General features: G+C 39.1%; 1 protein-coding gene across 2 annotated transcripts; it reads right to left on the bottom strand.

Annotated features, from left to right (window-relative positions):
* Positions 1-238: 238 nt before the first annotated feature.
* Positions 239-13,852, bottom strand: EHF (ETS homologous factor). 2 transcript variants are annotated; one of them, XM_081999866.1, is made up of 8 exons: positions 13,248-13,852; positions 10,534-10,779; positions 10,159-10,218; positions 7,766-7,834; positions 7,606-7,674; positions 4,505-4,564; positions 1,873-2,068; positions 239-1,062 (listed from the first exon to the last, which is right to left on the bottom strand). In XM_081999866.1, the coding sequence occupies exons 1-8, from the start codon at positions 13,342-13,344 to the stop codon at positions 963-965; spliced, it is 897 nt and encodes a 298-aa protein (XP_081855992.1). In that variant the 5' UTR covers positions 13,345-13,852; the 3' UTR covers positions 239-962. The 2 variants fall into 2 exon arrangements, with proteins under 2 accessions (XP_081855992.1, XP_081855993.1); XM_081999867.1 differs by lacking the exon at positions 7,606-7,674.
* Positions 13,853-21,707: the final 7,855 nt, after the last annotated feature.

The raw sequence follows: 21,707 nt of genomic DNA on the forward strand, positions 1-21,707 counted from the left end.
ATATGTTCTGCTTGCCCACCGCCTCACTACTTCATATGGCATGGATTTGAATGCTTTAATTAGGAATGTAAGAGGGTGGGAGGAGTATTAATACTTCTACGGGGAAATTGATGCCTTTTAGTAAGTCTGCCCAGTCAGAAAACAATCATCTTCCTTCAATAGCTTTTGGTCCCTGAGATTGACTCTCTTCCTGCAGTTCATCTCCAACATATTAGTTAAAAATGAATAGCCCTTTTCCTGGGATGAGCTTAGTGTCTTTTGGAGATTGGGGAGGATACTCAGTACCAGGCAAGGTCAGGTCCTAAACTTCTGCCTACAAAAGAAGGTCCCAGTGGTGGAGGTAGTACGGGTTCTGCAAATAAATGCTGACAGTCACCTTGCAGAACCACTGCTTTCTGTGGCTGGGATATGGTAACTGAAAAGGAACCCATTGTCTGACTCAACAAAAGCAACTGGAAGCCAGCAAAGTGTTAAAACATTCAGAAATCAGAGGGAAGGAACAAGTGATATTGGCCTATGAGTGCTATAAACCAGCTGACTATGGAAGAAGACTACTTGGCTCAGAGATGCTTTACTGTTTCCTCCACTTATAGTTGCCTCCCATAGTGAATTATCATATTCCCTAAATGCCCTTGTATTTTGCTCCTTCCCTTTCTTTGCATGACTCACAGCATTGTCATAAATCACATTATGCCTGTATGATTAAAAAAAAAAAGAGAAAAAATTCACAAGAGGGGAAAAATAATCATAATTCTATAATGTTATATCACAGAAAACTGTGTACATTTTTTCCCCATACAGGACATACTTCAAATAAAATAATTTTAACACCAATAATGATAATGTTCCTTCTTCCCAACAGAAGTAGAATTGTTTTTTCACCCCAGTTTGGTACATAAATATAAGAAAATAGTCTTTGAATATTTACATCCACTTGTTTTAAATGTTATTTCTTGACATATTTAGTTCTCATTTTCTCTCCAGCCACGGGCATTCTTTCCAAATTTATATACTAATCTCCGACCATCCACACGCTCCAGGATTTCTCTTTTATAATAGTATCTGTTAAAATAAAAACATAGAAAAAGATTAAATTCACCTATGGTCCTAAATGGCCACTGCCAACTGGGCAATTCCTCAGCTAGCTGAAAAGTCTTTATTTTCTATTGATATACATAATATACCTAAGATTATTATAATTGAAGGACAGAAGAAAAAATTAATATCTTCTTTTTACTTTATATTAATTGTATTCTGAGTTTGAATTTCACCATATTTCAGGTCATAACATGTGGCCACATTTATCACACACTCTTACGAGATTTCATGGGTTTTTTTCCCAGATAAACCAGGATCTGAAATCAGACCAGGAAAGAATCCCAGCTTCCATTTAAAAATACATTTTGGACTTTCATAGATTATGGAAAAATGTTCAAAATGCTAAAGCAAAAACAATCCTCACACAGAATTTGTAAACCTAGTTTAAGATAATGTGTGGGGACATGTCTAGTTTCTGAACATTGTTGGAAATAACAAGGTGTCTGGACATTACTGGGCTATTTAAGCCTTCTCAGTTCAGTTGCATGTGAACCTTCAGCTTGCTACAACCATGTTTCCTTCCTACATGGCTTGTTTGGGTGGACAGCAACAGAATGTATATTATATATATAACACATATATATGTAATATATACTATATGTATGATAGTATACAGACACATAATGCTACAATCTCAAAATTAGTTGGGAGAGACTCAGCTGTCAAAGAAAGCAACTGGTGTTACTGAAAATTCATTTTTAAAAGTCAACCAGATTCTCCTTTCAGGTAGTCTCTTTACATGCCCCAGTCTTCTACATCAACAACCCAACTCACCTCATAGCTCGGCTGAGTTTCTCATAAGTCATGCTGCTGTTGTTTTTCTTCTTTCCCCAGAGCTGAGCCACAGCTTCGGATTTTAAAAATCTGAAGACACCTTCTGCCCGATCTTCCCACTTGATTAATCCTGGGTTTTTCTCAGGATTGAGAAGAATATCTCGAATAAATTCCCAAAGATGAGTGCCTCGAGGGTCTGAAAGAAGAAAGGAGGCAGGAGGAAGGAGTGTCTAAAGAGCTCTACAGATTATGCTTGCCATTTTTATCTCATGTTCTTACAGTTTGTCATCAACAGATGGTGACCACTTGGTAGGGACAGGCCATAGTTCCAGGAGTGCAGGACCCCCACCTTGGAGACATATAGGCAAAAAACGCTGACGCAAAAAGCAGCCTTCACACTGAGGCTGGAGGTGAGTGTCAGCCCTCGGCAGTCTGAGTCCCATGGCAGGCAGGTAGGAGCCCCAGCAATGAGGGGAAGCAGAGTCCAAACCACCCACTGCTTCCTTCTGCCTTTGGCACTGTTTCTGCCCTGGAGATAACATGTTTAAGTCTTCTCTTCATCTCATTTGCCCATTTTTCCTGATAATATTCTTCTACACCATGGCAGGTAACCTGATATGATCGTGTGGTACGTGAAACAGCCAAGATGATAATTGTGAAGCAGGCACTGAATCTCCAAGCATTTAAATGACAGATAGAAGGCAAAGGAGGTGAAATGCTGTTCCACATCAATGAGTATTTTGTCCCAGGCCTCCTACATAGACTTAAAGAAGTAAGAAGGTGTAGAGTGGATACAGGGATTGTGACAAAACTGGCTAGCTAAAATTGTGTGTGAAAAGGGTGTAAGAAAGTTTGACCATGTTATCAAAAAAGGCAAAAAGAGAACTATAATTTCAACAGGTAGACCTCCCAATTTAAGCACAAATCCATCCCACAGTTACTGTAGAGGTGGCACCAGAAAACCCATGTCAAAAAGAAATAAAAAATTAAATAAATCCAACAGGTTAGATGTAGTCCTTTATGAATGAAGAATAGCAAACACAGTCACAAGGTGGTCCAGAAATATAACAGTCCTTTGATCTGACTTCAAAAGCATGCAAGGGTTTAGACCAAATTAAGAAGGAAACAAGCTAGTCAAAGATGTGAGGGTAAATAGAAAATGGTATACAGAGCAACATGAGTAGAAGTAGATTCCACTCAACAAATCCAATATTTTCCTTTGCTATTATAATCATTTTCTAGAACCAACAAAATGATGTGGACCTGTCCTATATGGACATCAGTAACATACTCAAGAGATCATGATACACACCAGTACTGAAGAAACTGGAAATGTAGGGGATTAGCCCAGCTTGGCAAGGTGACCTTTTCTATATGCCAAGGTTGTAACTGATTTCTTAGAATCATAGAATATCTCAAGTTGGAAGGGACCCATAAGGGTCATCGAGTCCAACTCCCTGCTCCTCGCAGAACTACCTAAAACTAAACCATATGACTAAGAGTTTCGTCCAGATGGTCCTTGAACTCCAGCAGGCTTGGTGCTCTGACTGCTTCTTGGGGGAGCCTGTTCCAGTGACTGACCACCTTCTCAGTGAACAACCTTTTCCTAATGTCCAATCTGAACTTCCCCTGATGCAGTTTCATTCCATTCCTCGTGTCCCATTGCTGGTCACCGGAGAGAGGAGATCAGCACTTCCCCCTCCACTGCCCTCCTTGAGGAAGTTGTAGAGTGTGATGAGGTCACCCCTCAGCCTTCTCTTCTCTAAGCTGAACAAACCAAGTGACCTCAGTTTTTCACAGGTCTGTCTTCAGACCAGTCCTATCTAGTCCTTTCATTAGCAACCTTGAGATACAAACAAAAAAACCCACAAAGTATCTGTGTGCAGATAAAAAGTTCAGGAGTCCTGGTCGGGTGAAGTCACAGAGCAGGGTAAGAAGAGGACTCAGGAGGAGACAGATAATATGGAGACCGTATTGAAACAGGATGAAACCAAATACTACAAAACACAGTGAAGGACCAATATTAAGGTTTCTGTTATAAACAGGGAATGACACAGGATGCAAAAGACAAGATATTTTCAGCATAAAAATCTCAGTAAGGTATGTTAATGGAACTATGTCCAGAAATCACAATTACGGTAACCTGTCTTCAGAGTCAGATTAAATCAAAACTAGCAGAAAAAGCAGATGGGGGAGTAGAAAGATGGAGAAGAGGAGAAGAAGGTGGCAAGACTGAGGGACAGGTGCTTGCTTATGACACTGTGTGTGAGAAGTTCTTCAAGGAGATGCTGAGCAGGGTCTCTTGTGTCTGCTGCACCCAGCAGGCACGTGCACAAGAATGGCCATGTCCACACATAGACCTTCCCAATTTAATCCTGGGTCTCCTTCATCAGTCCTTTACTCCAGTCCACCTGCCCAGCTCAACATAAGGCAGAGGCAACCGGTTTCTGGTTGCTCCCCGATAAACACTCACTGATAAAAACAATTTGAAACGTATAACAATATTGAGTCAAAAAAACCCCAACATAATCAAACAGTACTAGAAAGAGTCAGATCCTTGGAGGATTGAATCACAATAACAATCTAACAGGTTTTGCTTTCAAAATGCTTATAAACATGGATGTTGACTTACTGTGCTTCTTGGTGTGGGACTTTGGGGTATGATCTTGCAATTTTTTCACATCTGAAGAATCTGCAAAGAAAGAAAATGAAGGCTATTTGTAAATTTGATTAAAGGCTTTCCGTTGACTAGGAAGTTGAAAGAAATAAAACCACAAAAAAGAACTAATACCTCTTTCAAAGATAATCACTTTTCAGAAGGTAATCTAAGTGAGGAGGAAGGGGGAGAGTTTTGTTTTCTGTACTATATGATAATCAGCACACTTCACAAAGAGACCATTGATGAATAAAGAATGAATGCAGAGGTAAACATTCTGCTTTTGAAACTTAAATTTGATTAACAAATACCTCACCTCATGTTATGTGTGAGAGAGAGAAAAATAAGATGATCACATCTATAAAAGGAATCCTGAATTGTCCCATTATGTCTTAGTCTTTGCAGAAGCATGTATCTTTGGGGGCTTATTTGTTTCTGAAGAGATGATCTAATGTGAAATGTATGTGCTGGAACCAATGCACAGAACACCTACTTGACTAAAACATAATGAACTGGCAAAGCGTTGCTGGTTGGGGGGGGGCGGGCAAGGTGGGGAATGGGGCTGCACTGGTAGGAGTTTTTGGCAGCTGGATGTGCATATATTGTTCTGTGGCTCAGAGCCATAGAAACAAGCCATTTCTCATTGATAGTACTTTATCACCTGCAGACAGCCAGAGGAAGAATAGGGTTTCTGGCACAAGCATTTCTTGAGAAATGAAACAAAAGTTTTGCCCGTTCATGACTGTAACCTACCTTGCAGTATGCACATTCAACCCTCCCACCCTCAAACCACCACAGCCTGGCTGTGCTGTTGTCTTTAATGAATAGCTTTCATCCGATTGCTCTAAGTCTCACAAAATCTGTGGGACAGTCCTGAGAGGGATTCCCTTCTGTGTTTGCTTTTCAGCATACTTCGTGCCTGAATTCCATAAAGCAAAGCTTAAGGTCCCACGCATGTTTTCCCAGCTTCTGTGAATGCATGATTATCATACTTTTCATGGAAACTGGGCATTTGCATGGGAAAATGACTCACAGGAAATATTCATTTGCATGGAAACTTGTTGGATTTGCACAAGCAACTGCAATAACTGCATGTGAAAAGGTAGATGCAAAGATATTCACGCACTCGCTTTATTCATACATAACTGGAAACATAAACTGAACAGGTCAGTGAGGATAAGCCTAACCTCCACTATTCTGAGCCTGACATAATTATTGTCCTTGACCCCCAAGCAGCAAACGCACTCCGAGTCATTTTGCCTTCCCACTCTCAAAGAGCAGGAACTAGCCTGAACCTCATTTAGCTTGGGGGGAAAAAGTAAAATGAGGCTTATTTCACTGCCTTTCCTCAGATTATGATTCCCCCGATGTTATTAAAAATTTGTGGGAACTCCAGCCAAGGACAGCAGTACCCAGTCCTTTATTTGCCCTCTTATATAAATCCTTCTCATTTTAAAATCCCACAATTTGCTTGCAAATGTTTGTTATGCTCTGCTTAGCTGGAGATTTATTCTTGGAAGTTCAGTTGCCTTGTGCCTAGCTGGTGATTTATTCGGGATTTCAGCTGTGTAAATAGCCTCCTGCTCTGCCTCCACTCCTATATGGAGACCAGTTTCAAACATGCTGTGTTAGGAGGCTCAGGACTGACAGATGAAAAGAGTTATGATGTAGTTTCAACAAAGCTGTCTTGCAAAACTTTTGAAAAAATGTTGCACAGTATTTGCATATGATTCAGGAATGAGCCATTTTTTTACGGGATATACAAATTTAGTTTTTACAGGAGGCTGTGCCCTTGGCATGCCACCCTAGCTCTAGGCTTAAGCAGTCAGCAGAGAAACACACCATGCCAGGATCTTGACAGGTCCCCAGACCTGTTGGAAAGCTCCAAAATCCTGGTAGCCATTTTGTGAGAGTGGGTGGAGGTGGCAGACAAAGCAAACAGAGTGTTTGGTTGGGGCTTTTTTGAAATTTGGTGCTTTTCTTCTTCTGGTCAAGTTTTCTCTCTTTTTTTTTACTTATTGCTGAGTGCATTAGTTTAAACTGTCTGTCACTTGGCAAGTCTGGCTGTGCTGGGAGGCCAGGGGATGCAGCAAACACGCAGGCCCAGAGGCTGTGACTGCTGTTCGTATGCAGAGGCACAGGGTTGCCCCCAGTGCATAGACAGCACCTTTGAGGCTGTATCTAGAGCAGTGTTCTTTCCTTTTGCATCTAGAGCAGTGTGCTTTCCTTTCTTATCCTCTCATAGCTTCCACTTTCTCCCTTAGGTCTGTTTGCTTAACAGCCTCCTAAGAAGGACCTGCCTTTCCCCCCACTCCTTTCTCCCTTGCCATCTCTGCTCCATCTTTTCCCATTGCCTCGCTCTTTCACCTCTATCCCTGGTGCCTGCCCCTGGGACATAGCCCACAGAGCTCCCCAACACCTGGAACTGCACTTTCACTAGACACCACAGAAAATGTGTTTGCTCTTTCTCGTGCCCTTTAGCAGATCGATTGTATCTCTGCCTCATGAAAACACTATGGTGGGATGAAGAGGCATGTGGTGCCTACCCTGCGGTCAGCTGAGATGGGCTCCAGTAGGGAGCCTTTCTACTGGTGAAGTTGGGCAGAGGGCTTGGTGCTTCCTGATCAGCTTCCCTGATCTGACCCTGAACCCAGCCCCAAACCTAGTAACCTACACAGTATGAACTGCTGGCTCACTAGGGAAATGCAGACACTTCTGGGGAGAAACATGGAACTCATTTGCCCATACCCAGCTACACCACAGAAGAGTGTGGTGGAGCTGGAACACCTCATCTCTCTGACACTAACATGTCTTTGACTCAGCTGCTTTAAAAGATATGTGGAGATTGCAGATTATTTGATCTTCTTTGTCTTGACAGAGAGAAGAGAGAAGCATTTCTTTAAAGCAAGCTATTGTAGTAATGATAGCTAAAAGAACTGCCAGATTCAGTATTGCTTGGTTTAAAATTACTGGAGGCTCAGGTTCAATCCTACAATAGACAACCACAGAGACTATTATACGTCGATAGCTCTGGGACAAGTGACAAACAATTAGCAATATAATTACAAGTTCCTTACCAGGAGGCTGGTGACTAGGTGTCGTCATGGAAATCTGAGCACGACAGAATGTTTTACTGTCCAATAGCTCTGGGAATAAAAAAGATGACATTTAAAGTAATGGCCTCAGATAATAATAAAACCATTTCAGAAATACATGAAGTATTGTGATGTTAGTTACCTACTGTGTTACCATAGCCACTGTCATACAGGTAATTCTCTTCTTTCCAGGACACCATTAATGATGGATCTGAAGGTAAAGGACCAAAAGGAAAATCAGATCACTAAAAGAACATTTTTTAACACAGAGGTGAATACTAAGCACTAAGGGAATAAGAAATGTGCTGAAAAAGAGCTGTGAAGGGAACCAAGAAGTGGAAGGGGTTATGCATGAAAATATTTCCTTTCACTCAAATTATGGATGAGGTTTTGCATACTCAGGCAAATTTACTTACACCAAGCACTGACTTTTAGAAATAATTCTCTTCCTTTTCTTGGCTGACACATAATTTATGCCTGCCCTTGAAGGATCCTATTCCACATCAACTCTAATTCTACCCAATCCAGTCCTGAATTCTCAGCCCCTGGTGAGAGACAGTGCTTTGGTGCCATAGAGATGAAAGTGTTCTCAAATATCTAGTAAAACAGGAGGATGCTTATAGTGAGTATTTATTTCTATAATGGTAGAACTCGAAAGTCCCCTCCGAAACAGAGCTTCATGTGTAAAGAACATAGTGAGAAACATCAAAGCCTAATCCTAGATGAAGGGACATTTTATTCCAGGCACATTGAGTCCCCATCCTTAACCTAAAAAACACCTTCATGGTTAAAGAGGAATAATTTTTAGTGACCCTCTGGTCAGATGGATCAATATAAGCAGAACAGAAGTATGGTCTTTATGACCTGTACATTGATCAGGGAATTACTCTCTTAGTGCATTTTTGAGGTCAGAAGCCTTAAATCTACCTTTTTCTTTTGCATCCAGGTCAGAAAGGATGAGATGTGAAGTTCAAATCTAGGTATTACTTAATGTTTTTCATGTTCATATAAATGAAATCAAAAAACCAAAAATGAGTTATAGCTAAATCATCATGTTTGGCTGAGTTACCACTTATGACATAGGAATTTAGCAGGCACGCTAAGTAATAGCTGCATGTTTGGACACCCAAGAGCTTGTGTTCCTACAATAGCACACACCCTTTGCTTGCTTGGACACCTGATCTGCCTAACGTTACCTCTGAAAACAGGCTTTACCTAGCCAGAACATGGGGAGACAGCTTGTCTTCCTGTTTTAACCTTTTTCAGTACCCATATTTTTGCAACTGTGATGGTCAACTAGGATGAGGCAGGCTTCCCCTCTAAACCACCATCCCTATCCCTGCTGGCTCACAAGGAGTCCCTTCCCCAGCAGCCCAAATCCACAGCACCTTCTCCTCCCCATGCAGAAACTAAACCCACTCTTAGTGCCTGTGGTCGGCATCACCAGAGCCCCACCATGCCACTCCTGATTCAGCACAGCTGGGAGAACCAGTCCTGGGCTTTGACCTTTCCAGGATGTGCCACTGAGGAACTAATGTACCACGATCTCATAAATCAGGACTTAAAGGATTACTGTAGTTTCCTATATGGCAAGCATCAAGGCTGCTGCATGTACATCACCTGCACTATGCAGGCACAGGCAAGGAGTGGATTGCAGATCACAATGCTTGCCAGCTGCAAGGAGAAGGTGGATAGTGTCACTGGCTAGAGAGGCTGGACTCCTCCAGGTGAGCTGAATAAACAGGCTGGCAGTATTTGTCAGAGACATCGCATGCTGTGAATCTGTATTCATTCTGCCAGGAGATATTAAAATATGGCTCATGAACATACCCACAGACAAAGAGGCTGGGAGTAGCGGGATAGAGTGTTTGCATATGGGCAGAGGTTCTCTGGCAAAGGAACCAGGAAAATCATCATGCCTGAAGAGGAGTATTGAACCAATCTGAAGTTCTTTTCTTGGTGAAACAAAGTCCTGAGAGGAAAGGGATCTAGCTATGAACACACTGGAAAAATACACTGCCATAGGGAAAATGCAGATTTGGTCAAATCAAAATACCGCCTGAATTTCAGTTTCATTGAAACATGTGAAGAAATTGAAATGTAACATTTTTTTCTCTCAAAGTTGTTTTGTTTGGAAGATGTTTCAAAGATTAACAGCACCTCACAATAAAATATTTTTCTCTCTTTTTTAAAAACTGAGAATATTGTGAAAATAGTTGTTCTGAAATCTGCTGAATGAAGTCCTCTACCAAGCTGCACTCATTGAGCACTGCAAACTATTCCAACTCTGAACATCAGTATAGACTGCTTATACTGCAGAGGTCTCCCGGGAAAAGTGGCCACATGCAAACTAAGTCACAGTGATACTACCCAAAACTTCAAAAAGTAGACATTGACTGATAATTGTGTTCCTATTTTTATTCTGCATGATACACTTTCCATTTTATTTAATACCATTTTGATATCTCTTTCTTGGAATGGACAGTTTCCCCTTTTTGTCACCATCGAAAGACAAATTACCCAACTGTTACTCACCTGTTTGCTCTGTCTTCACAATGACATTATGAGATTGGTACATGTCACTTCCACACTGGCCTGCAAGAAAGCATATGGCAGATAGGATGCATGACAAGGAGCACAGAAGAATCAAAGGCAGCTCCAAGCAGCAACTGCTCCAGCTAAGCCAGAGGGTTAATTTTGGAGTAGGAAACATACCCTTTTCCCTGGTCCTTCATACTTCTGCCTTATGTCATATCTAAGCAATTTAGCAATACAGTGAATGAGGTATAAGCAGTATAGCAAACATAGCAAATAAGATCTGCCAGGTAGGTCTCTGAGGAGCGTAAACAACTTCTGAAGATCCCAGAATTCAGACCACTGTATGTGTGTCTCTGCCTAATATCTATTTACCATTCCATTTTAGGTGCTGAAGGTTGCTGTAAAGCAGCTGCCCTGCTGTCCCTGCTGCCTGAGTGAATTCCTGCAGGCTCATACTGCACAGATGTTCCCCATTGATATCAAACTCCTGGAAGGGTATGCAGTTGGCATCCAGTTGGTTGGTATCAAGGAGATGCTGCAGCCACTCCCAGACTTGAAACTTAGTCCAGTACTGTGGGTGTATTTCATGCCACTGGGTTCCATAGAAACTGCTGGACACTGAAAAAGAAAGTAGGTATTTACTGTTAGTACCACAGGATTATGTCGACAAGAAAGGTCTATGGCTAAACTGCATGCTCTGGAAGTCCACAGATCTAGATTATTTTCTCAGTCCTTACCACTAGCTCAGTATCTCTTGCTGGAGAAGGTATTGTTTAGGGGTTTTTTTGCCTCAGTTTTCCTACTAAAACTGGGAATTATTACATCACACCTCTCTTGGCAGACTGAGTATGTAGGAATTAATTTATTAATGTTAGCTTAAATACACCAAAATTCTTGGATGGAAGATACCTTACAGATGTACTGTTCAAAAGGTATGTTGATCCTCATGTGAGAAAATAACTTTAGTGCATCAGAAAATGACAGAAAAGCCTTGCAAAATTCTCATAATGTGACGTGGAAATTTTCTTTGAATAGGGACTTAATAAGAACTGAATATGAATTTTGGGATTCAGTCTAAGAATGATGAAAGCCAAGGCGTTCTCATATTGCTCCCCACAGCTTCATGATAGAGCTCACATTCTGATGAATACATGTTATTTCTGTAGTTAGGTAAGGTGATTGTTGTAAAGTTGTAAAACTAATTTTTAGTTAAGGAAGCTGCCTGATTTTCCTGTTAGGATGTCGGAATCTTTTCTTGGCAATCTTTTAATTTGCTCTAAGTTTTATGTTATTGAACAACAATAATTCACGTGCGTAAATGAAAGAAATTGTATGTGGGGATAGGATAATTATATAAGATAAGACCAAAGGCAGGACTGCTTTGGTCTGCCCTCACAGAAGGACTGGCAAAAGGAGTTCAGTGCAATTTATTCCTTAGGAAAGGAAATGAAGCATGCCAGGCAGAGACGGCAGGGTGACAAAATGCTCACAAGTATTTGAAGGGTTTAAGGATGACAGAATGAGACATTGCAGAGGTGACTGAATTACAGGAGGAGGAAAGAATGCCATGGCCTAGCTCTACAATAGCCCCACTCCAGCATGTATCACCAGTCAGTTCTCAGTCTCCCCAAGATTACCACACAGCTGTGACAAATGATGACAACAGTGGATATTGCTAGAGGACCACAAGCAACAGAGTTAGCACATTTTAGAAATCACCTCCCCTGTGGTCCCACTAGACTTCAGGTCTCTTTGATTAAGATACAGTGCACAATGCTAGTTTCCAGGTAAACACAAAAAAGCCCCACTGTTACTTGGGTTTCTTTATTGATATTGGCCAACAAGGTCTGTGTCAGGAACGTAAGGAGTTTGCAGGACTGTTTCTCATCCTCCTGTTGAAGGATTTGGGGAATGAGTGTGGAAATGACTACCAGTGTGGTATGTCATAGAAAAAGTTTGATGGAGCCATCAAGTATTCCCTGAAAAGGAGGTTGATATGTATTCCCATCACTTCAGAAAGGTAAAAGAATTTCAGAGGCCACTAGACTACCAATGTAAATGGAGAGCCTTTAGTAAGAGGTAAGAGTAGCTAGGGAAAAGGAAGTGAAGTTGTTAATTACTGTAGAGGCTGGTCTGAGCTTTCAGCTTCCTGTACCTCTAAAACATAAGTGAATCCTGAAGGATTTCACACTGGAAACATGAAAATAGACCCATCGTTTCCCTTCACGAAATCCTCTGCAATGTGAAACTCAGCCAGGACTTTTCTCCCCATCAGTCTGTTACAGACAGGTTGGCACATTAATTAAGTGCACACTTATGTATTCCTGTGTATTTAGAAATTGCACATAAAACAGAACAAGAGTTTCACTGAGTGAAAACTTTCATTGTAAGTTTTGTTGCAGCATTATTTGGGTTAGAAGGATAACTGCAGTATGTGTTTGCCTCCTTAGATTTTAAGGTTTACCCATCAACTGAGTGATTAAAAGAATTTAAAAATTGTATCAACACTGTGTATATTCGGATATATATCTATATTTTTATACTGAGAGAGAATATATATGAACACACTTTTATTTATATAGCCATATAATCAAAAAACATTAAGAAAAAAAAGTTCTCAGATCACAAGCTATCTAGTGCTCTAATGCCAGTCTAATTAGAAAGTTATCCAGTAATTTGAACTGAAAAAGCAAATACGGTAAAGGAGCAAAAAGACTATTCCCCTGGAAAGCTGGAGGAGTGATTAACATTGAAGAGTAATGATGGTTCAGAGAAGGTGTGAGGGGTAAAGGTAAGAGAGAAAGAATTCTGGACTGAGGAGAGGGATCTTTGGCGCATTCAACACCACTGAATTCATTTTAAGAAAAAGAACCAGTAAGGAAATGAACCATAAACTGGTCACTTTCAGAAATCTAATGTTGTGAGTTCAGCTTTTTACAAATAAAGTAACAAACTGAATTTTTTCTTACCAGAAGTGAAACTCCAGTAAATTAGTATTAATGAAAAATAATACTTGTGCATGCTTAAAGGTGTAGTAGTCCCTTCCCCCCCAAAAACATGGCTTAAAGCTGTTGAATTCCTCCTACCATTGCATGTGGAATATCCGTCTGTCCAGGAAGGCTGCTGGTGGAGTAGATTGCTGCTGGAATTGATACTCATTCTGCCAGCTCCTTCCAAAATCATGATCTGTAAGTGAATCGAACAGCTTGCTTAGTGAGTGGTGTCTAGTCCAAGAGGTAAATGGCAAAAAAAAAAAAAAAATCCACTGAAGGTGAAGTGAGGAAGCTAATTCCATTTGTAGAAGATACAACTGAAATCAAGAACATGTTGCCACAACCCCTTTTCCACTGCCATAAAATCTCCTTATGATAAACATTACCATGATTGATTTGCATGTGCAAGAAGCAAGTTTCTACAGCTGCCCATCCATAAATGAATAATCTGTAATCAGAAATAAAACAGAATGAAAAGACAAGGCTCCTGACAGAGTAATACAGGAAAACTGCCAAGCTTTGAGAAATTAAATACTAAATCAGTTTACTTTTGTTTTTTCCTAATTTAAAAAGAAATGTAGTTTAAACTTGCTTTTCTTTTTTCTTTTTTTATAGGAGAGAGAAAAGACTTTTCAATAATTGCAAATGAAACTATACAATTGACAATAGCCCATGTTCGGAAACTGCCTCACACAGAAGGACCCACGTGTTAATGTTACAGGAAGGTAATGTTACAGGGAATATCTTGTCAGCTGTCCCAGTTTCTTATCTGATCTGTGTCAACAGTGTCCATAACACTTCTCAGTAACAAATGTCACAGATCACACATTTCAAACCACTGAAAAATCAGACAGTAAAAGATCTTGTAAATGAGACAACCATTGTTGTAACAGAAACGGTGTTCTGGAGTAACACTCCTCCCAAGGCAACATTTCCTCTTTTAAGTGACACAAAATTTCCTTTCTACTTATCTTAGCATTAGCACCACGAGAAAAACTGTCCTTTATTTTATATATACTTAAAAAAACCAACTGCTTATATGATATTCTAGAAAAATGTCACATATTATCTCATGCTTAATCATTCCAGTGAAGGTATGTAAAATTCCCCAATAGCAGGTATTCTTGATATTTTTCATTATCTTTCAGTGGTTTGAAGTTGCAAAGTTTAAAAATATACATTATAACCACAGACAGTCTTCAAGAGTCTATTAAATATTATAAAGGCTTCAGATTGTTATCCTTATATGAATACACAGAAAAAACCAACTGTTCAAAAATATTCTAAATTGAAAGCCACAAGTCCATAAAAACAAAATGTTAGACATCAGGATGGCATGTACATGCAGCTAGACTTCACCTTGGAATAAAAAAGAGGATGAAATACAAAATGGACTTGTGAAAGTTAAAGTCAATGGTCTTGGCTGTTTACCCACTGAAGCCAATGAGAAAATTTCCATTGAGAACACAGCCTGACCCCCTTGCAATCTCATACCAGCAACATTTTCGGCAGAAGAAAAGGAGTCAGTACAAACACTCACAGCCTTGGCTGTAAAGAACAGTCTGAAAATGACTTGGGTTGGTATTTTCCTCTTGTCATTTAAAATAAATTACGTAACTTTAAAAAGTTACAAGTCTCTCTATCTTTTCCCTCCCCCCCTTATACATATATTTAGAGAAGGACCGAGAGAGGTTATTGAGAATTTCTTAAAAAGCCAAAGCCTTAGGAAGTTTGTTACAGGGAATTGTGGTTTACAGTGTAACCTAGTTCAGGGCCTTTCTTTGTATCTATAGAGAATGGCAAAATCAAACCATGGAGTTTTTAACAGTTGCTTCCCACTCTTAATTCTAGCCAATCTATGATTCAGTGACCACCAGCAAGGAGAATTTAATTTCTCATAACAGGTATGTGGGGGTATAAAATATTAAAAATTAAGAGAGATACCTATTGTCTCGCTCTAGCTAAATAAAAGATGATTGTTATATCAGTCAGTAAATTTATGCAAGTTAGAAGAGATTAGTCCCATGTTAAAGCCAAGTGGCTTAGTATTGTGAGGGAGAAAGTGTAAGAAGCACTTAAATTTATTATACCGATTATAAAGATATTCAGCGTACAACATTTATATAATTTATCTCATATACTTGATATATAAGAACTTTTAAGCAATAATGCATGTTTGACGGTCAATACATACACTTTGAGTTTGCACAGGTTATTGATATATAAAGTTATTTATTTAACTTGGATTTTAATAATTTAAGACAATTAGATCTGAATGAATGGAGTATTAATGATAAAGACCTTATTACAGTATCAAGTAGAGGTGAGGTAGAATACTGTCCATTCTGGGAAAGCTATAAAACTTGAGGATCCACTAAACACTCTTAGTAACTTAGTTTGGTAAATTCATTTATTTTTAAAAAAAGACAGTATGCACTTATCATTAAATTTCAACTTATTGATATAAAGTCACATTTTCAGACGGCACCTCAGAATTTTAGGTGCTGTGTTATGTGGTTTTTTCTTCTGCAACTTCTGCAGTTTCTGGAATGCTACATAATTTTCATGCCTGATACTTGTGCAAATAAAAAAGTGTCTGGGGACATGTGTGCATATGAACTGAAATGATTTTTATGTTCAAGCTCCTGTGTAATCTTACCCTGATAATTCAGTTCAGGTGAACTCTGATTTTTCCTTCTTCATAACAGATCAGGTGAATTTCCAAACCAACATATCCTATGACACTTAGATTCAGCAACTGAACCTCTGTATAGTGAAATAAACGAAATCATATGTCTTGCATAGTTTTTCCACTCCAGCCATAGCCAAAACCAATGCACGTTAGAGATCTGGGAAGAAGCATTCTGACAGCCTTTTCCCTAGATTCAGATTTCAGTTATTTTCCTTTAAAATCTTTTTCTCCTGTCACAGTCTAGAGACAGTTGCTCTCCATAGTATCCCCAAACAACTTTAATAATATTTTCAGATAATGTACATGGAACTTGCTTTATAAATTAATCAATCAATACATCCCTTTTTTGAAAGCTGTTTATCTCGACCAGAATAACTTAATTAACTTCTAATATCACCTGTGGGAAGAATTGTGCATGAAAGGAAGAATTTGCAATATTAAGTTAATCACAAGAACAGGCATGGATTTAGCTTTAACCCAAACTTTCCCAAAGTTCTGTGTATTATTCAAGGTACTGTTTTTTTGGTGACTTGAAAATTGTCAAGTCACCTCCTTTATCTTAATGCAAGGTTGTTCTTATCTGGAAATCTTTGTTCAGAGTGAATGTAAAGTCCCACTAACATAACTTCCACACCTTTGTTTGGAAGTGTACAGCACCATACTGAAGAGTATTTTCCCTATGAAAACTAAACTGTGATTTTCTCCATTTCATCCTGTATATGCCTTTCTTTGATACAAGTTCATGGCAGATTTATGCTTATAGCAGTGTCTCATCCCATACTTGGAAAGATTTTGACTCAGGATATTGGAAGGGGCATGCTCCTCATTAGTTTAGGGCCAAATCCTCAAATTTCCTTTGCATACAGACAAACCTGGTTAAAGGGTTTGAAGCCTCAAGGGGAAGGACACATAATATGTTCAGTTTTCTTTTAATCATATGCCATGTATCAAAGCAAACAGTGGAACTAATGAAGCCTGGTTTCCTATGAATGTGTATCTTGTGGTTGGATTCTCTAGTGTCTAGTAAGATGTGAGTGGTGATTGAAGTTTTTCCCACGGTTGGGGCATTCATAATATCTCATTGTCTCAAAGGACTTAGCTCAAGATTCACTCTTTCTTTCAGATGGAGTATTAATAGATTTTCCTCCTGTACTTGGCAGCCAGTTTTCATTAATCCTGTAAGAACTTCATATCTTTGAGACTTCTACCCCGTATCAAATTTAATTAAAGTTAGCGATGGGACACACAGATTGTTACAGGCCAAATGAAAAAGCCAACACACAGACAGAATAACCACAAAGGCCTAATTTCCTTAGGAAACCATGTTAAAAAGGGATTCTAGCTGAGCTGAGATTTTGGAAAACAATATAAAGATCTTACGATCTGCCCCTCTATAAGACATGGTACATTCTAAATGAATGCACACATGAAATATCGTATGTGTATATAGACACATGTATTTATATACACACATATGCCTCTGTGTGTGTGCATTGCAGGTATCTGTACAACCATTTCCATTCTTTTCCACTGAAGAGGAGCCATCTCTGGAGTGTAATCTTATAACACTACTAATAATATTGCACAGTTATGAGAGGAAACAAATAACACTTTATTCAACCAACAAGGTTAAATATAGTTGTGCAGTGGTGTTTAGCAACATTCTTTCCAGAGAGAGTCCTATGAGAAGGGATGAATGCATCAAAAAGAAAAATCTTTTGCATACATTCAATATATCAGGTGGTATTCAAAGACAAAACCTTGAAGATCCCTCTTAGTGAAAGCTCTCACTGGAATCAGGAGGAGCTTTGGCTGAGCCGCAACACAGAAACTTGGCAGTAACAGGAGGTCATTTGCTCTGTTCTTCTTGTCTTCCTTCACTGTTTGACCACTCTGAGTAAATGGCGGTAATGGAAAGAGCAAGGAGCTATGGCCTGCCCGTGGAATAAATCCAGCATTGCAGAAAAACGTGTTTACAAATCCTTGAACCTTGAACACTGTATAGTGAACTCTATGCAAATCATTTTATTGCACTACAGGTGTGCTCTGAAAATAAATTACTCTGATCCCCATTTCCAAATTCAACCCAATGATTCTTGACATCCAGATAAGTAGTTTCTTCTTCCTTTGAACCAGAATCTTTCAAGAACAGCTCATACTAAATGACAGGAAAGTACTGAACATAGTATGAAAGGCGAATAAGCAATACAGATAAAAGGAGCAAATCCTAAAATACTACAACTAGAGTGATTCGTACGGTTCCTTATGTTACAACACTGAACTGAACTAAGTGTCTCATTAATTACAAACATGAAGGGGTGTGGAGCCCATATGGGAAAGGGGGCCTACAGTCTTCTGGTTTGTAAAGCTATGCACTCTATGCAAAACAGAAAAAAAGATGTCTAAGGCAAAACTGACAGAAACTATTAAACTATGACTCCACCCGTATACTATGCAAAGTCTGAGTGACTTCTAGCTGAGACAAGCTCAGTGCAGCTCCTCTTGGCGTGTCCAAAAGGGTGGATCTCTTTTGGAGTATTTACCTATGGGATCCTTCCCCATTTTTCCCCTTTTACCATCATGGCTGAACTTCAAATGTAGATTTTACTTGGGCCTATTTTCTTTGAAGTATATTATGTACACAGTGAAGACACAATCCCTGCTTTTCAGGGCTTGGAGTTTATGGAACAAGTATCTGCAGAGTATGTTAAATATTTTAGATCATTACTGCAACTTGGATTACAGTCAAGCACTTAAAAAGCATTCTAAAATAAATGATACTGGGTAATATTTGCAGCTGCAGAGGAATTGAATATGGATTTTAATCTTTTCTTGAAAAATCAAAAGACAACTAAGTGGGCTGAATTTTCAAGACACCAGAAACAAATGACATGTAAAACAAAGCAGGTGGACCTGCTTTATACATATGGGTACTTCAGAAACATAAATGCATTGGTCTTGTAATGTATATGATCAATTAGCTGCTTTGCATTCCAGCCACCTATTTCACATCTCCAGTGGTTGTAAGGGCAGCCACAAAGTGAATATATGAATGTTGAGAGCCTGTTTGCATGTTACTGTGAGCTTTGGGTCTTATGGTTGGGGTTTTTTTTGCTCTCATTTAATGTGTATTACTACCAGGGCTCTAGGGTCTTATTCGGAGCCAGTTTGCCTATATATACAGTTCTGACTGACCCTAAGAATGCTCTATGATCTCTATCTGTCTATTTATCTGTATATATATTTATATGTCTATATATCTATATCTATCATATATATATATGTGTCTATATATCTGTCTCAGGTTCATCCTTGGTGTCTGTGCCAAACTCCCAGATAAGATATCACCTCTGACAAAGCTCACTTTCAGATATGACCTTTCTGTAGTGTGTTAAGATCTCTCCTGGCCATGTAGATCCACATGTAGCCATCACACACTTCCTTGTTTCCTTCCCTTTGTTTTATTGCCTAAACAGCAGAGACAAGCCTCAAAAGAAACAACACTTCTGCAGGCTGATTCCTGGTGGGGATCCATTTCACAACAAAAAGCTCAACTTTGGACCACTTTGCTATGACCTGTAAGGTACCTTTCAGGTGACAACCTGTGCAGCTTGGCCTGACTGATGACAATCTCAAGGCTCACCACTAATACCATTGCAAACATGCCCCATAAAAAATTGCTTCCAAACTCTTTGAAAGCTTTGAAGAAAGTTCATACGAAGAAGCACTATGATCACACTCAATATTTTTTGTGTAATACACTGTTTGATGCATTTAATTTTTCGTACATCATATGTACCTTTGGGCCCACAGTAACAAAATGGGTTTACTGAATCACATTATAAGTGTGAAGTTCAAGGAGTCATTTTTATAAGAAAATTTTCTAAATAATCTCCAAAACTCCTTCCATTCAGGAATCTGGCTTGGGGGTCTGGGGCCAATCTTTTTCCCTTCTACATCTCTCTGAACTGCATATTCCTATGCTTCTGTATTTTTGGTGTATACAGCTGTGGTTCATATGCATAAACCCACCTTTGCATGACTCTTGGTGAGCTTTCAGAGACTACGTTGAGACCTTGATCATTTACTGTTTTGGGCTTTTGGAAGGGAAGCATTGGGTTTATTCTTTTGTTTTCTTTGAACCTTGTATATTAAATGTATACATTAAGGTAAACTGAAAGACCATAAAAAGGAAGATGAATAGAAAAGGAGCATTTAACATTTACCTACATTACAGATAGTATCATGATAAACAAAATCAAATAAAGCTTGATTGGAATCTTTTATTACTAAAGATCTGATTTTCATGATGCGCTACAAGGCAACTTTTGTAAGAGATATGTGGTAGTTGTTTTAACATGTTCATATGGATGCTTCAAAATCTTACATATGTATTTTAACTAAAGAGAAGCTTGGGTAAAAAAGTTAGGATCTAGATCTGTATCTGAGTTATCCCTCTGCTCCAGGGTTTGGGTTTGGTTCTTATCTCTCTTTTAACAACGTAATTTAAAGACAAAACCATAGTTCAGTTTCCTTCTTGAGAGAGAACAAAGTTCACTTTATGAATGAAAAAAAAAAAGAAAATGTACTTGATGATATGCAAAGTCTCAAAGGTTGTTTTTTCTCTGACCCCTTTTTTCACAATCAACAATCATCATATGAACTGACTTCAATTTTCAAGCTACTCATTAGTATAATGAAAATAAAAATGAGAATTTTAAAAGGGTTTTAGTTTGTTTGTTTGTTTGTTTTTCTAAATCAGAAGCAAACAGAAGGTCAACTGTGAACAGAGAGTCCTCAAGGCATAGATGTGTTTGACAGTGCTAACTGCCAAAGGTTGGTACTTCTGCAAATTTTACGCATAGTTATGTTACCTTAGCAGAGAAAACAGTGAACTGGAACCTGCCACTTAACAAAGATCCAGTGTTTGGGATCCATGTTTCCTTGTCACATCACAGGCTAGATGTGCCTCTTCTCCCTAAGCCACTAGTTTTTGAATATGAAAAAAGAATATCATTGTTTATTTTACTGTAAAAAAGCTCATTCTCCTCTTGCAGCAGATCTGTATATTATTAGTGGAATTGGTAGTCACACAGCTAAGACAAAAATGAGTCAAGTAAAGGTTTTTTTTCTTGTGATAAGTAGTCATGTCATTTTTGCATTAACATATCCTTAGAATGTTTGGAACAAGTAGATATAGTGGCTAAAAACTGGCAAAAAACCAGGCTTTTTTCTTCTTTTTTTTTCCTTTGGAGTTGGTGCTGCAAAACATGGCTTTTACAGGCATATGGCACTCCTGTCATTACTGCACCACCTCAGTGGTGGTGGATATAGCTGGGCTCCAAATAAATGTTTATTAAACACATACAAACGTGCAAGCATGAATGACAGTCAAAGTAATGGTCTGACAACAGGCTGCAGAAACAAGGTCAGTGAGCTCCATTGAATTATTTCAGTGATAACCGCTCACCTGAGGAAACTTTCCTTTGCAAACAGGTGCCCACTTTGGGATACTTTGTAGTCTAGAGAGGAATGCAGGTGGAGCAGGCATCGTGACTGTAGCTATAATGCACCACCTCAGCAAGTTCATAGTAATTTGGGTCAGCCATTTTTCCTGAATATTTAGAAGTCATTTGCCATAGATTCATCAGTCTAGCCTCAAGGTTACAGAGTCTTGGAAAACACAATAATGGGAAAAACTGCCTTTGCTCTTTATTCTTCTTTCAACATTTAATACCACACCTCATGGAACAATGCCACACCTCCTTTCATGTCCTTCCTATCTCTCTGGTACATCCTTCCTCTAACCAGGAGCCAGCTCATCTCCCTAATCTCCTTTCGCTAAACACCTTTCTTTTGCT

Source organism: Phaethon aethereus (assembly GCF_964289735.1).
Source record: "Phaethon aethereus genome assembly, chromosome: 5".
NCBI lineage: Eukaryota > Metazoa > Chordata > Aves > Phaethontiformes > Phaethontidae > Phaethon > Phaethon aethereus.